Below are 17,578 nucleotides of genomic sequence, written 5' to 3'. Positions count from 1 at the left end.
GCCGCAGTTGCAGAAGCCTGGGGATTGGGACACCGCCACGCGAACCGCGCGGGAGGGGGGGTGGGGATGCTGAGTCCAGGGTCAAGGTCTGCGGCTGAATTCCCCGAGGGTCAGTTTGGCCGGGTAGGGGTTGCGGGGGACCTCAAGGTGCAAAATGAGGGTGCTTCGGTGACTCAGAGCTGCGATGAGGGCGGCCGAGAAGGACAGGCCCGCGGCTCCCCAAGAAAGCGGGGCGCGCGCCCGCGCGGTGGGCGGGAGTCCTGGGGGACGCGGATGGGCGGGCGCGCGCCCCGCGGGAGGGGGCGGAGGAGGGGTGAGGAGGCGTCTCTGCTGAGCTGCCGGGCGCACAGCGCCAGACCCAGACGGAGCCTCGCCGCGGCGGCAGCAACAGGCGGCGGGCTGGGCTCGGGGACGGAGGGGGCGGAGGCGGCGAAAGGGCGGGGAGCGCGAGGAGGAGCGACTGGGCCCCGCCACCGCCGCCTCTTCCCCACTGCATGGACGAGCACATCAGCCTTCTGCACTCGCCGCCGCAGCCCTTCGCCCACCACCGCACCCACCCTCCCCAGGACCCTGCGAGCGGCGGCGGCGCCCAGACTCTGGTGAACCCCGGCTACGCCGAGCTCGCCGCAGGCCCCGAGCTGCCGCCCGACATGACCGTGGTGCCCGGGGACCACCTGCAGGAGCCGGAGACGGCCGACGGCGGCGGAGGCCAGCCTCAGGGCGGCTGTGGCGGCGGCGGAGGCGGTTGTGACCGCTATGAGCCGCTCCCGCCCGCGCTGCCGGCTGCGGGTGAGCAGGACTGCTGCGGGGAGCGCGTGGTCATCAACATCTCGGGGCTGCGCTTCGAGACGCAGCTGAAGACCCTCTGCCAGTTCCCAGAGACGCTGCTGGGCGACCCCAAGCGGCGCATGAGGTACTTCGACCCGCTCCGCAATGAGTACTTTTTCGACCGCAACCGGCCCAGCTTCGACGCCATCCTCTACTACTATCAATCCGGGGGCCGCATCCGCCGCCCGGTCAACGTGCCCATCGACATCTTCTCCGAGGAGATCCGCTTCTACCAGCTGGGAGAGGAGGCCATGGAGAAGTTCCGCGAGGACGAGGGTTTCCTGCGGGAGGAGGAGCGGCCCCTGCCCCGCCGCGACTTCCAGCGCCAGGTGTGGCTGCTCTTCGAGTACCCCGAGAGCTCGGGGCCGGCCCGGGGCATTGCCATCGTGTCCGTGCTCGTCATCCTCATCTCCATTGTCATCTTCTGCCTGGAGACGCTGCCCGAGTTCCGCGATGAGAAGGATTACCCGGCCTCGCCGTCGCAGGAGGTACTTGAGGCGGCCAGCAACAGCACGTCGGGGGCTCCCGCGGGAGCCTCCAGCTTCTCGGATCCCTTCTTCGTGGTGGAGACCCTGTGCATCATCTGGTTCTCCTTTGAGCTGCTGGTGCGATTCTTCGCTTGCCCCAGCAAGGCCACGTTCTCAAGAAACATCATGAACCTGATAGACATTGTGGCCATCATCCCATATTTTATCACCCTGGGCACCGAGCTGGCTGAGCGACAGGGCAACGGACAGCAGGCCATGTCCCTGGCTATCCTCAGGGTCATTCGCCTGGTGAGGGTCTTCCGCATCTTCAAACTCTCCCGCCACTCCAAGGGGCTGCAGATTCTGGGGCAGACACTGAAGGCTTCCATGAGGGAGTTGGGGCTGCTCATCTTCTTCCTCTTTATTGGGGTCATCCTTTTCTCCAGTGCGGTCTACTTTGCCGAGGCAGACGACCCCACTTCAGGTTTTAGTAGTATCCCGGATGCCTTCTGGTGGGCCGTGGTAACCATGACAACAGTCGGGTATGGAGATATGCACCCAGTGACCATAGGGGGCAAGATCGTGGGGTCTCTTTGTGCCATCGCTGGTGTCTTGACCATTGCATTGCCAGTTCCTGTTATTGTTTCCAACTTCAATTACTTCTACCACCGGGAGACAGAAGGGGAAGAGCAAGCCCAATACATGCACGTGGGAAGTTGCCAGCACCTCTCCTCTTCAGCTGAGGAGCTCCGAAAAGCACGGAGCAACTCGACTCTAAGTAAGTCGGAGTATATGGTGATCGAAGAGGGGGATATGAACCACAGTGCTTTTCCCCAGACCCCTTTCAAAACGGGCAATTCCACTGCCACCTGCACCACGAACAATAATCCCAACTCCTGTGTGAACATCAAAAAGATATTCACCGATGTTTAATATAAGATACGAGTGACATACTGTGCTACGTATTGTGTGGAACGTGCCCCCTTGGTCTGTGATGCCCTTGTTTTGTACATTTCCAGACCATTCATCAAGGAAAGGACCTGAAGTAGTGGAAAGCACACTTCATTCTCCCCCTCCCTACTGCTTCATACTGAAACAGGTGCCTGTGTTGCAGGTGGGCTGCATTCTCTCAGCTCTCCTTTTGCCCCTCCCCCTCTCTCTTGATTTTTGTGATCAACAATCTTACATTAAACTTGTTTTCGAGTTACATGCCCTATTTAAAAAAAAAAAAAAAGTACATCCTGGGAGGAAATGAAACTAAAGAACAGTTGGAGTAACTGTTTAACCTCAAAATTTAAAAGTAGTTGTTTCTTTACTAAGTAAAGAAGACAAATAACTTCAATGATGCTTTAGTTTGGTGGACCCTTCACGTTATTTATTAAATATTTAGTTCAATTTCTACCGGCTGGGTATGTGAATGAGAAGTCTTAACTGGAACTATGACTGTAAACCCACCATAAGTTTGGTGTTTGACTGGAGTTTCTAGATGAATCCTCTCCTCCCAGAATCTTAAAGGTCTCTACAACTTTGAACAAAAGGAAATACCCAAAAACGTCCTGATCTAATTACCTTAACTCTTTGGGGCTTGCAATGCATTTTGAAAGTCTTTGGACTGACAGATTCTGGTGAAATTTATGCATATGTCCCAGCCAACATCTATCAAAGTCTAAAAACAGATGTTTTCAGCGCTGGTGAGAAACAAAAAAATTTCCTAATGCATGTGAGAGATAAGCTTCTTCAGTATCGCAAGAAGATTAAAGTGGCAGACACCCCTTCCAGCAGAAGTTACTAATTCGGACCTGACTGATGCAGTTCCCATAGCAACCCATGTTTCCTGGGAAACCCGAAAAAGGTTGTCATGGCATCTTTTGCTCTCTAGCCCCACCCCCAGCCCCTTCCGTTTCCACAGTAACCTTTCCAGATGGTTCCTACTTAACGTGATTTCATAAGGAAAACCACTATTTGAATAAACCGCACAAATAAAGTTAGGTCTGAGAATCAAAGGCGGTGAAAAGAACCAGGAAATGCATTTTTTTTTTGCTATGAAAATCATTGATGTTATTCCATAATGACTGAAAGAAGGAAAATATCATCTTTGGAATGTTACATGTAAACCACAATAAGACATGATCTGAATTAAATGCCAGGTGTTAGGTAATAATTTTAAAAGATGCTTCTCTACAGTTTTCTTTCCCCACGAAGTGACAAGCCAACAAATGGAATTTAAAAGCAAATGTAAAAGTGTTCTGTACATAAGCAAATGAGAGATTCCATGTTCCTGAAACTACTACAAGGGACCTTCAGATTTCCTCACTTAAAAAAAAAAATTACAAAGACAGGTCCTACAACCTGTCACCATCACAGCACTTGAAAAGCTAAATAAACTTCAAATATGTAAAGGATGCACATTTTTAACTGAGGGAATTACAGGCAATCAACGAAAAGAAGGATTGGGAAGAAACCAGACCTTGAGGGAACACCTGCAAGTGTCGGCCATATGCTAAGGGTTGCCTGCAGACAAACAGAATCAGGTGAGCACTGGGTGGTCCTTTGTACAGGGATCAAGGGAAATGTCATTCATATGTATATTAATGAGACTTCCAAAACCAATAATTTCATATCAATTATCTGCCAACTGGCTCTTAAAAGGTCATTTACAGCAACTGACATTTTTTCATATTGCCATTATCATTTGGTTTCATTGTTTATTGCAAAAGAATGAAAAAAAATCAATTCTCTTCACAATAACTTTCACCCAAACTGAACTGAAAATTATTCCATTATTTTTACCTACTCACTTGGCTTCTGAACAACCTGTTTCTCCTTTAAAAAGAAAAAAAGGCAGAATCTTCAGTTGTTAGATTACTGGTTCGGTTTTCATTTACATAAATTATTTATTAGTATTCAGTAGTGCAGTTCTTTGAAACAAATGGTTAAAATTGAAAAAAGTAATGTTTTACTTAAACGTAATCATTTTGCATATGTATTATGTATATGTATGTATACACACACACACAAATATACATTATGCACAATTGCCTTTTGGTTTTGATAACACATTACTATTCTGTCCTTTCAGAGTAAATGAGAGTAGACCTATCTTAAAGCTCATAAAATATTTTCAGGTTGTCAGAAGCCCACCTCCCTTATTACTTGTGCATTGGAGACAATGGGGAATAATGATTGAGACTATCATAAGAGGGGGAAGAAGAAAGAAAAGACCAGCTCCCCCCGCACCAACAAACAAAATAGAGGCAAGAAATCTGTATGTACCCTGTCACGGGGTTGTTGTTTGTTCTTATCTAGGTGTATCTAAAGAGGACTCATGTATCTAGTTTCCTTTGTTTCTTGTTTGAGTTACTTTTAATGTTGATGTACTTTAATGAATGAATAGTAATGACCATATATTCTTTTTTTTGACCCATTTTGATAATAATGTTGGATATAATATAGCAATCATATAAAAATAATTTTTATCTGTTCCTAAAAGATCTTAACATAAAGATGAGCAAAGTGCAGTGACAATTTTATTCCTGTTTATGCAAAGAATATAGAAACCTCAATTCATTCCATAAAGAAATTATAGCTATGCCATAATTTTTTGTGTGACAGTAATTAAAAAGGGAACTTTTTTTTCTATCCAGAGAAATAGCACAGGTTTTGGGTCATAACTTTGAGGGTGTATATTGCTGCTAGTCGCCATATTGGATGCTCCTTAAAGGTTATAGGTTTGTGTTTTGATTTTTGGATAGTAGTACCTGGCACAGAATGTAGCACCTGGTATGTTTGTTGAGTGAATGCCTGTTATTTTACATTAATTCTATGCCTGGGCTTTGAATGAAGTGATTAAAAAGCATAAGCTGTGCAGTCATATTGCCAGGGTTTGAATCCTGACTCTGCTGTATGACCTTGAGCAAATTACATAACCTCTCTGTTCCTCAGTTTCCTTATTTGTAAAATGAGGATTGTAAGTAGCACTTTATATGTTTTTGTGAATATTACATGTTAACACAGAGCACTTAAAAAAATAATTGCTTGGAATGCATCAGAGATTTTGCTAAGATTATATTTTGTGATCATTACTCACAAGCATTGTGTGATTAATGCAAAGCTTTGTGAATATGAAATACACAAATAATCAATGGCTTCCAGTTTCCTTTGTAAATAACAGTAATAATTACCATTTGTTAAGGGTCAACCAAGCCCTGGACAGTTGTCAATTCTGCAAGGTAAGTGCCATTAACTTCATTTTAGGAGGATGAGAAATAGATGGCTGAAGTTAAATGATTTCCCTAAGACTCCAAGAGATCCAATGACAATTTAAAGTCAGGTCATTCTGGCTCCAAAACCCATGACTTATATTAAGTGATTTAAATATAAAATAGCAATAAGCCCCTTATGCTTTTAGGTTTGACTTCAGCCCATGTTACTAATGAATGAATTTATATAAAGAAAATACTTCAGAAACCTATTCATTCAGTAAATGAAAATTAACCCTTTCTTAATAATCAGATTTTTTATCCAGAAGGATCAAATATATTATTTAAATTGAATAAAAATATGGACTTTTCTAGTAGTAAAAGATTCTTTTCTTATGATTTGTTTATCTGGATTTAATCTTAGAAAGCATAATCAGTCTACTAGTGACACCTACTAAGACTATGGATATTTATCAGATTTGAGATAAACTTCCTGTTTTCATGTGTTTTAATCAACAATCGAAGATAGTCTTATGCAACTTATTGTTTTTCCATCTCCTTACATTTTGCTTAAGTTACTGAAGACCAGAGAAACACGCCAGAGAGCTGTGTAAACATGTTGACTCTCCCTTTATGAAGGGAGAAATTGCTCAGAACAGGAGGGTTGAAAGCTAAAGGAGATTGCCAGTTCCTTGAAATGTGTGACATTATTGCTTTACAAAACCACCCCCTGGATCCTTAAGAGAATCTGTGTGCTAAAAACCATTAGGATATAATTTTGCCACATGTACTAGCTGTAGCCTCCTCACTAAAGTCCGAAGTCATTTATGAAATAAAAGTAGATCATGATTTGGGCTTAGAGAAAAATGCTAATGAGTCACATTTGCCAATGCCAGTTAGCTTTGCCGAACTACAGGCTTCACTGGTGAGCTCAGTTGTGTGTTTTGGGGGTTGAAAAAGTAAACATATGTCAGTGTATAGTAAGAGATTCTGGTAAGGGGTATGACTGGATCCAGGCACATCCATCAGCACCTGGTGGGGGTGTATGTGTCCTGCAGCTGGTGAATCCAGAAAGAAACATGGAAGCTAACACTTGTTATGATTTTATTTTATTTTTTATGTTCTGAACTAAAGTTATACCAAACTCACATATCCACCAACTATGGTGACATTAACCATAGACACCTACACAGATGAGAAAATGTTCTATCAGTTATTTCTAAACTTCTAAACAGAATTTCAGAATTGAAATTTTAAATGCACAGTCTGAAGAAATTTGAAGTTATGGTTTGTTTACGTAAAACTTGTTATTACATAAAACTTGCTATTTGCTTCTTTACAACCTACTCAAGTGATTACTTTGCTGATAGTAGATTAAATACAACATATAGAGTGTATACCAATAGTTTACTCCTGTGAGAACCATAACTATTAATTTATTGACTTCTATACATTTAAAATTTCAACATTCTCTGCAGCAGTTCCAAGCTCTTCCCACCTCTCAGCTGTGAATAGAAGTGATAACCCCTCCCACTAAGAAATGCAGAGAAGCACACGTATCCCCCAGTCTGAAGACTTACGGAAAACTGTGAGTTAGAGGTGAGGAGCATGAGAACGGGGAAGAGAGGATATTTAGGGATCACATTTTAGGATTTTTTTTTCTATTTTGTAATTGGTTGTGGCAAATATATATATGAAATCACTTGTTTTTTAAACATCTTCAGGGAGTGGTTGGCAACCTTTGAAAAAAATGGTAAATCAGAGGAGGCAGGAAGAAGAAGGAAGGAGAAGTAACAGAGAGCCCAACCTCACTGTTGTGACTCAGCTCTCAACTTCCTGCCAGAGAATGGCCATTGCTGTATAGCAAAAAAAATGATATCAGTATTCTTTATATACTCATATTCAGCTTGTAAATATAACTAAATGATTCAGACTAGTTTTCGAAGGTTGATAGCTGGATGCCTTGGTTTTTAATGATGCCGTGAACTAATTTTCCAAATTGTAAAGAAATATACATTTTACAAAGAAATGTTTTCATGGTTTTTTCTCACTTTTCCTCCTTAGATTTCAAATTTGTACCATCTCTTATCAAATGCCTTAAAGGAGAGACCTAGAAAAGAGGCTCCATCATTTTCTTGGGAACCATGTTATTTATGTTGTAACCTAAATAGTGCAGAATAGGAACTCTGTCCTGAAAAGAAAAAAAAAAAAACTGAGGTTCTAATCATTAATAAATAATATAGCAATTAGATGGTTAAAAATGATATTTTATCCTAGGTGAAGAATGTTGTGAATAAGTCTGTTCATGCAGGATTCTGTAGACACAAGGGTCATACCCCTTGTGGTGGTGAGGAGGGGAAGCTTTTTCTCCTCCAGTGAACTTCTAAGCCCACGCCCCTTGTCGGAGCACAAAGTCTCTTGGGAATCTGTTGAAATCCCCACTGATGTTTCTGTAGCCTTACACCTTACACCCGCAGTTTCCATCCTTTCCTCTGCTTGACTCTTCTTCCTGTGGCATCCTGAGTGATCCTTTTAAAACATTTGTCAGGTCATGTTACTTCTTTGTATCATCACCCACACAGAGTACAAACCGAAGGCGGTATAATGGCTTGCAGGACCCCACCTAACTCAGCTTCTCTTACTCTTTGGGCCTTGGTTGCCACTGTCCTGTGTAATCCTGTGCTGCACCCACACTGGCCTCCTTACTCTGGTTCCCTCACAGCAGGCAGGCTCCACCCTGGAATCTTTATACTTGCTGTTCCAAGGCCTAGAATGTTCTGAAATCAAATCTGATACCTTATGACATCACCTTCAGGTGTGTGACCTTCTCATTGAAGCTTTCCCTGGCCACTGTGTTTAAAATCACAATTCCATAATATTCCCTGTATCCTTTTTATGCTTAATTTTTCCTCTGATATATTAGATATTTCATTTACTTGTTTTATGGTCATTTTTTCCCCTTTCCTTCCACGAAGACATGAAGTTTTGTGTGTTCTTTGTGCTATATTCCCTAAGACTTGGAAATGCACCTGGAATACAGTCGGGATTCAACCAATATTTATTGGAGTGATCTATGAAAGAAAGAATCTGGTTGTCCCAATTGGAATTGTTTTTGTCGTCTGAAATTTTTGTGTTGTGCTTCATTTTCATTACTGTGTGGCTTATATTCCTCACAAGGTGCTGTGGATAAAATTCCTTATGTTCAGGTGACTGTGGAAGCTTCCATTCGGTAAAACATACTTCAGTACTACCCAGTTATAGGAATAAAATTCCTTCATGTAACTTAAACATTAGACATCGGCAAGGGTACCTGAAAGTTAGGCTGCTTCACAATAGCTAATGGAGTGCTTTTTATAAATGGTACATTACACAGCAGCATCAGAACAAATAATGTGTCCAAGAGACTTGTCTATCTAATAGACATTCAAAGAAACTTGCCTGTATGTTCACATTTGAATTCAGTTAATGATGAGTCCTAAAAATCCATGAGGTCTTCATTACTATGAAAGATGATTGAATTAGGCATTAGAGATTCACCAGTGAATCATGTTACAAAACTCTATCACTGATGTGGCCTCACCAGATAAAATCACTTATACTAAATACTTTTAAATGCAGTTATCAAGTAATATGATAGGTGTTTTAGTCAGCATTCTTGTTGCTGTGACCAAAAGACCTGACAAGAACAATCAGAGGAGGAAAGTTCATTTTCTCAGTTTCAGAGGTGTCAGTCCCTAGAAGGCTGACTCCATTGCCCGAGGTGAGGAAGAACAGCATGGCAGAAGTGCGTGACAGAAGAAGGCAGCTTAGGACAGACATGGCAGTCAGGAAGTAGAAAGAGCTCCACTGACCAGGGACAAAATATACACCCTAAAGCTATATACCCGTGACCTATCTCCTCCAGCCATATCCTACCTACCTTCTGTTACCACTCAGTTAATCCATGTCAGTGGATTAAGGCACTGTTTGGGTGGAGGCTCTCTTAACCCCATCATTTCTCCTCTAAACTTTTTGCATTGTCTAAAACGTGAGCTTTGGGGGGGACACCTCATATCTAAACCATAAAAGTCAGTTGTGTTTTACATGAAAGGAGACGAGGGACATTTCACCCATGAAAAATAAGTGCAGATTGTTAGAGTGACTTCAATAATGGCAAAACTTAGACTGCTTCAGCAACCTAGTTGTATATGTTGGTGTTGGGGGATTCCTGGAAGCTCTGGAAAAGTGAAATGTATAATATAGAATGATGGAAACTAAAGCATTGGTTTGAGTACTGCAGATAGCACCATGATCTTAGGTAATATTGTGACAGATGTACTTTCCTCTGTGGCATGAAAGGAGGATTCTCCTAATATGAGTAAAGAGCAAGTTTCTCCACACCCCTTCTGAATTTCTGCTTTACTGGATTTCTTAGGCAAAACAGACCAAAGAATGACCTGGCTATTGCCTCTGCACATCCAAGTAGCACGGTTTCCTTACCAAATGTGTCAACAGATTGGAAATTGATATGCTTGAGTTTATATGTAGTCCATTAGCAGTTAGGATTTTTTTTTCTCTTTTTATCAGTTCATCAGTTAAGCCCACATAGGAATTCTGAGGATAAATGATTAGGGCTTTTTTATGACACAAAATAGAGAATTAAAATTAGTGCTTTAATTTCTTATTTTTTTCTGGTTTTGGATGAGGGATTTGTGACATTATTTATTTTTATTATTTAATTCAACATGGACTTCACTGGATAGTAAAGAGACAACCTCAAGTGTCATTGCATTTTTAGTTATTTCATGTAAGACTCCCAAACAATAAAAATCAGATATTCACTAGTACACAATCTCTATAAAAAATCATGATGAAAAGCATGCTAAATAAGATTTCCAGAGGGAAAAAAAATTACTGGACAGGCAAGATTCATAGAGGTAATTTCTCCAAGTAAGAACTGTTTTGCTTTATGTTTATGTTCTGTGGACCTTTTGCCTGCAAACATTTAACTGATTTCAAAAGAGAAATTTATTTTACCATGTAACTGTGAATGACACCTATTACTAAACCTAATTATTGCTCAAAGTAGTATTGATTATATTTTAAAGCTCATTTTCCCATGGTGTTGTAGTTAGTTTTTCCCCTGACATGACCAAAAGGCCTGACAAGAACAATTAGAGGAGGGAAAGTTTATCTGGGGGCTCATAGTTTCAGAGGTCTCAGTCCACAGATGGCCACCTCCATATCTCTGGACCCAAGGTGAGGCAGAATATCATGACAGAAAGTGCACAGCTGAGGAAAGCCATTTGGGAAATGGGAATTAGGAAACAGAGAGATTCTCCACTACAAAATGTGTGCCCCAGAGGCACACCCTCAGTGACCCACTTGCTATAGCCACACCTTACCTGGCTATAGTTACCATCCAGTTAATTCCCAGCAGGATTATTTCACTGATTGGGTTAAGGTTCTCATAACCCAGTCATTCATCTCTTAAGTTTCTTTCATTCACCTCTTAACTTTCTTTCATTCATCTCTTAACTTTCTTTCATTCACCTCTTAACTTTCTCTCATTGTTTCACACACAATGAGGGGGACACCTCATATCTAAGCATAACACATGACTTCCCAGCTTTTGACAAAGTTCACATCTTAGCATATTACTAACTTTAATGACTAAGTGAGTTTAAATCTATTTTGCCCGCCAAAGTACATAATTTCCTAGACCCCAATCAGAAAATTGTATGCAATGACCAAGAAATCTTACTAGTCTTTGTGTTTACTCACTGTTTAGTTAGTAGAATTTGTAGAACTTATTGGTGTGCTGCTAATTCTAAGAAATTTAATATTTGTTGCAGTATAGACACATGAAAACAAAGTTCCCATAAATCTACATGTTTCAAACTGACTTCAACAATTTCCTCATAAAATACAAATTAGTGAGGCCAATAGTTAATGAAGCTGAGTCTCTTTTATTTAGGTCTTGGTGGAGAATTAATTAACTTCTTCACAACTGATAATTATTGAAATTTGTTCTTATCCTCTTTTCTTGCTTTATATGCTAAAACATTCATTTGATCAAATATATTTGATTATAGATCATCATTTTCTACTATCTCTCTTTTCTCTCATTTTTTTTAATGGAGTGATTTTTTTTTTGGTGGCACTGAAGATTGAACCCAGAGCCTTGCACATTCAAGGCAAGCACTCTACCAACTGAGCTATATCCCCTGCCCTTGATTTTGATAATGTACTCAGATGTTCATTATTTTCCTTTCAACCCACTTCTTAGCCACTAGGATAAACATCATGATTAGTATTCAGATATTACTTATATTTTTGGTTTCTGATGAAGTACAACTCCCTCCACACCTATAATCTATTAGAATGCCATAATATACCAAACTTATTTAATAATATCAAGATCATTGAGAGGCAGGTATTAACACAGAAGGCTAGAAAAGAAAGGCCCAATCCCTTATATAAAAGGGATGGAACACCAGCAGGTCAAGTGTAACTTACCAGAACCATTGCAGTAGTGAGCAAAGACCAGGCAGTAACATCAATGCCAGATCATTCATAGTACTTTTATTTTCTTGTTAGTAGTCTTTAATAACTATTACGCCATTGTAATTTTCAAACTCTCATAGTGAATCCAGACGTATGAGGAAAGCTTTAGTAGGTGATTGCCCAGCACACAGTAGGTGTGTAGTATTTAATTTCCATTAGAAGCACACTCACATTACAGATCATCATCTTTGGGTATGTGGTTGGGAGACATCTGCTAAAACCAGGAGTATACATGGGAAACGGTCTTCTCTGTCTACTACAGTAGATAATATTCACATATTGAAGCCTGGATTTAGCATTCTATTTTTGTCTTTGTAAGTATCCTTTATATTATATAACTGGTAAGTTTCTCGAGTGTATAAGTATGATTTTAATGTATCCTCTATTCATTCAACGTATATTCACTGAGGACTTCTTGTGTATTAGGTGCTGAAAAGTGGTAAGGATGTATTCATCCATTTTATATCTAAAGCATGTATTGTGTGCCAAAGACTACTCTGGATTCTAGATATAGCAGTAAACAACACTGTCATGTTCTGATATTTTTTTAAATTACTGTCTATAAATTTTTTTTTAGTTTGTGGGAGGAGCACCAAACCTGTCACCCTTATTTTTTAGTTCTCCACAGACCTGATGTTGTTCTAGTTCATGATTCTTTAAAGTGGCCCATACCTGTGCAGAGGTCATATTTTAAAGTATCAGTAGATTTGAAAATTATTTGTAATAAAAAGAAACTAACTATAGGCTAGCATCCTGTGGCTCTAGAACATGGCTCTCATCAGTACAGGACTCATTCTGAGACTGGCTGTCTGTCTCCCTCACTCCCTCTCTCCCTCTCTCTGCCTCTTTTTTCTATCCATTTAGAAGAGTTCTCATCTTAGGTAACCATAGTAGGATGATCAGAAAAGAAGCATACCCTCAGAAATACATTTAGAAGATTAATACATGTATTTTTATAAAAATCAGTGGACACTCAGAACCTCTCAGATGGTTCTAAGAAGGAGGATAAATTTTCATGTTCAGAAAGCCAGTTATCATACAAGGCTGGATCAAATTTGGGCATCATTATTAATGAAAAAGAATGTATAATTTCAGATAATTTGAAATTTTTTCTAACTTAAAAGTATTTGACATGTGGTTAATACCTTTAGGAAATTAAATTGATTGAACTTTTCTTTTTTATTAATTTTTTATTTACATATGACAGCAGAATGTATTACAATTCTTATTACACACATAGAGCACAATTTTTCATATCTCTGGTTGTATACAAAGTACATTCACACCAATTCATGTCTTCATACGTGTACTTTGGACAATAATCTACATCACATTCCACCATCATTTCTAGTCCCATGCCCCTCTCTTCTCCTCCCACCTCTCTGCCCTATCTAGAGTTCCTCTATTCCTCCCACACTCCCCCTCCCTACCTCACTATGAATCAGCCTCCGTATATCAGAGAAAACATTCTGCATTTGTTTTTTTGGGATTGGCTAACTTCACTTAGCATTATCTTCTCTAACTCCATCCATTTACCTGCAAGTGCCATGATTTTATTCTCTTTTATTGCTGAGTAATATTCCATTGTGTATATATGCCACATTTTTTTAACCATTCATCTATTGACGGGCATCTGTGTTGGTTCCACAGTTTAGCTATTGTGAATTGTGCTGCCATAAACGTTGATGTGGCTGTGTCCCTATAGTATGCTATTTTTAAGTCCTTTGGGTATAGAAAGAGGAGAGGGATAGCTCCGTCAAAAGGTGGTTCCATTCCCAATTTTCCAAGAAATCTCCAAACTGCTTTCCATATTGGCTGCACCAATTTGCAGTCCCACCAGCAGTGTATGAGTGTACCTTTTCCCCCACATCCTCGCCAACACTTATTGTTGTTTGTCATAATAGCTGCCATTCTGACTGGAGTGAGATTAAATTTTATTGTGGTTTTGATTTGCATTTCTCTAATTGCTATCGATGATGAACATTTTTTCATATATTTGTTGATTGATTGTATATCATCTTCTGAGAAGTGTCTGTTCAGGTCCTTAGCCCATTTATTGATTGGGTTATTTGTTTTTGTTTATTCAACAGATTCCTGAAGAGCCCCACATAAAGAACTGTACAGCAGCACTAACCAGTGGAATACTCAGTTTTGAATTGCCTGGATCAAGAATGCAGTGGCAGTTAAACCACTGAGGGTGGTGATCTGTCTGCCAGCACATATTTTCATTTCAGTTGACATTAAATAATATGTGTCTAACATATGCTTTACATGAAGAAAATGGCTCAGAGCTGGAGGATTCTCTTCATATTATGTGCAGTATAAAAGATACTGGTCAAGATACAAAGAAGAATGTTAAATAAGGTACCATTTCAACCTTTTGACATTTTGATGAAAGCTAATCATCTGAAAACTATAATCAGTGTTACAGATGAAGAAAATCTAAATGTTTGGTTCTAACAAGCTAACTATTACTGTTTTATTTTGTTTTTAATTAATTACCGGACTGTATTTAATCATGAGATACATGTGTTGTGTTCTGTGTTCTGAGTCATGTGAAGTTTGATTTTGCGAAGATGTGCTTTGTACCAAAGGCTCCCATACATAGAGCAGCCCATTTACATGTAATAAGTGAAGTCTACACTGTGCCCAGATAAGTAATATTAAAGACAGACTTGCCCAAAAGAAATGTGCCTTGCTCAATTAAACATTCTTTTATTTTTTAATTCAAAATTATAGATTTAAAAATTAGTCATATGGGTAGGTTTTAGTTGATCTTAACATCATGGAAATATATTAGTACTTACTATATGTTTGTCATATATTAACTAAAATTTTAACATTTAATTAATACTTTTAAACCGTTCATATATAATGTATTAATTCAATTTTATTTTCATGGGATGTTTGATGTAGTGAGACAAAGCACATTCCAAAAAGCTATACATATATATACATATATATATACTTATATATTTCATCTGATGTTTATAGCTTTTCCTTCAAAATTATAAGTGGAAAAGATTCCTTGACTCATTTCTATTTTTATATTCTTTTAGAAATGGAGCTCTTTTTCAACTAAAAGGAAAAAAAAAAACAAGATTTTAGTTGGAAAAGAGATTTAGGAGGTCATGAAGATCGTTTCCTATTTGGGGACATTTCACTTCTGTGCCATTATCAATGTATTTACTGTGACATTTCAGCAGAATGGTAGCTATTTGTATATTATTTGATAAGCCTTATGGAAAGTCAAACTGTGAACATTTAGTATATAGAATCTAGTATATGGAAGACTTTTTTCATTTCCATATTTTATTTTCAAAATGCATCTGAATAAGCACATAAATAACCACTCTCCTGTTACTTAAATACATAACAATGCTAAATTATGATAAGAACACTTATGGAATTTTAATTTCCATAAAATTATTTCAGTGACAAAGCCAATATTTTAAAAACTTTTTGGTGCCCTATAGAAGGAAATGCAGGTGGTGAATTTCATTAATATATAAGAATCATTAACTAAACAATCATACACCTACTAGCAGCAAAACAGATGGATAGGAGGTACAATCCAGGTAACTTTCTTTGAGGCAATGTCTACAATGACTTTTTCACAATCTGCTGGTAATTTCTTTGTGATCAAAATTGAAGCCTAGATCACAATAGGAAAAAGTGAAGTAAAGGAATGACAACTATCTCAAATGTGAGCTATGTGAACCTTCAATCATGATGATTTGTGACTAAAATATCGCCCCCACTTTATTTTTTTTTCTATGTTAGCCCATGTAGTAGAGATACTGTCCCAGGAAACAGCCAGTCCATGGCAGCCAACTTAATCCTCATAACTGATGATCACAGCCTGGTGGGCAAGAAAATAATCTATAACAGCAATGGGGACGATTGAAACAAACTGATCAGCTGTGTGATAGGAGTTCTAGACATTCAGATATTTTAGAAAGGATTGGTAGGTATTACAAAAATAGACACAAAAATTGCCTTCATAAATCACCAGTGGCACAACTTATAGTATATATCATATCTGAGTCATTATCATAAGCTACAGCTTAAAATAAAGACAAAACCTGAACTTTTACAGTAGAAGCACAGAATAGTATCAAATGAGAAACCTGTCACACCAGATACAGAGTGGAAATAGTACCAGCCTAGATAATGGGAGACAGAATTCTTGCTCACTTCCTACCTGTGGGACCCTAGGTAAGACAGTAACCATTGCTAGGCTTCAGTCTGCCAGGTGTGCTGGTTCAGTAATCCCCAAAGCCCTTTTCAGCCTCCAAACCTTGTTATGCACATTTCTTGAAAAAATGCTTTGAAGAATGCTATCTTTTGCATTTCTGAAGAAAAGAATAAATTGAAATAAGACTTAAGCCTTGAAAGTATCAAGTTGATCATTCTTCAATTGGGTGTGAGAAGAGGAAATAGGATTCTTTATCCTCTAAGAATTTTTACTCATCTGTAATGGGAACATGAAAAGGTAAAGAAGAAATCACTGGTGAAGGGAAACAGATTAATAGCTAGAAAGTGGGGAAGATATTTGTTAAATATATGTTCAATATAATTTGATGTTAAGGTGATTTTCAAATTGTATTTGAAATGCTAAAATGGTTCAGAGCTTTATTGCACACTCAAAATTTTACGTTTGGAGTAGGGGAAGGTGGAAGAAAGAGTAATAGGGATCTCTTGATTCTTTTTACACAAGAGAGATTTTAAGCAGGTAAATGGCTCTGCCAGTAACTCTCAATTACCCCAAGAAAGTCCCTTTAACTTCTCAGAGCCCCAAATTCTTTGCCTCTTAAGTGAAGAAGTTAAATCTAGTAATCTCTGTTTCTTTTTATCTTCAAAAATTCTACGACACTTTAAGATGGCTATAATTTATGCATACATGTACATGTTGCCCCCGCCCCCGTCGCTAAGATGCCACATCTCTCTACTTACGTGACTAAACAGATTGCAAATCCAAATGTTCATGTTTCTACTTTTACTAATTGACCTCAACAAGACATTAAAAAAGGTAAATCTTATTTTCATTCTGACCATAGCTTACTTATGATTTCTTATTTTATCTTGGAATACAGAGTTAGTTACCTAAACAGAATGTCTGTTCAAGTTACTCTTTAAATTTTTGTAGTTTAATAAACATTTAGCATATCAGAATCAAAATATTGTGCTCACCAATGAACTATAGCTGATTGTAAGGTACATCTTTGTCACACTTAAAAGTTAATCCCCTTTTGGTCCCAGAAGCAATGACTGTAGTATAACATAAAACTTTGCGAATTTATCTGGATACAAAGGAGGCCTAATAGAGCCAGATTGTAACTAATTTTGCTCAGGAGTGAGAAATAAAATTCAGGGATAACCCAAACACTTTTGCTTGGCATTAGCGGACAGTTAAAAAAAGAAGGGTAATAGCTTTTGCACAACAAAGTTAACAGGTAACTGTACCCACTGACAAATAGGATATATTCTGGATGCTGGTTTTATGGTAGAAAGAGGTTAGGTTAGAAGAATGCTAGA

The 17,578-nt window shown here is 39.2% G+C and overlaps 1 protein-coding gene across 5 annotated transcripts; it reads left to right on the top strand.

Annotated features, from left to right (window-relative positions):
- The first annotated feature begins 436 nt into the window (after positions 1 to 436).
- On the top strand, positions 437 to 14,729 carry Kcna3 (potassium voltage-gated channel subfamily A member 3). 5 transcript variants are annotated; one of them, XM_027921997.2, is made up of 4 exons: positions 437 to 3,826; positions 4,421 to 4,560; positions 6,976 to 7,093; positions 14,131 to 14,729. In XM_027921997.2, the coding sequence occupies exon 1, from the start codon at positions 495 to 497 to the stop codon at positions 2,226 to 2,228; it is 1,734 nt and encodes a 577-aa protein (XP_027777798.1). In that variant the 5' UTR covers positions 437 to 494; the 3' UTR covers positions 2,229 to 3,826; positions 4,421 to 4,560; positions 6,976 to 7,093; positions 14,131 to 14,729. The 5 variants fall into 5 exon arrangements, with proteins under 5 accessions (XP_027777798.1, XP_027777797.1, XP_027777796.1 ...); XM_027921996.2 differs by having other exon boundaries at positions 6,973 to 7,093; XM_027921995.2 differs by lacking the exon at positions 4,421 to 4,560 and having other exon boundaries at positions 6,973 to 7,093.
- The last annotated feature ends 2,849 nt before the right edge of the window (positions 14,730 to 17,578 follow it).

This window comes from Marmota flaviventris, chromosome 10 (assembly GCF_047511675.1).
Source record: "Marmota flaviventris isolate mMarFla1 chromosome 10, mMarFla1.hap1, whole genome shotgun sequence".
In the NCBI taxonomy this organism is placed as follows: Eukaryota; Metazoa; Chordata; class Mammalia; order Rodentia; family Sciuridae; genus Marmota; species Marmota flaviventris.
Note: the sequence above shows the minus strand (reverse complement) of the source record. Positions and strands in the feature narration are given on the sequence as shown.

Excerpts from the sequence above, each read along its gene's own strand:
- Kcna3 (XM_027921998.2), top strand. The coding sequence starts at position 495 with ATGGACGAGCACATCAGCCTTCTGCACTCGCCGCCGCAGCCCTTCGCC.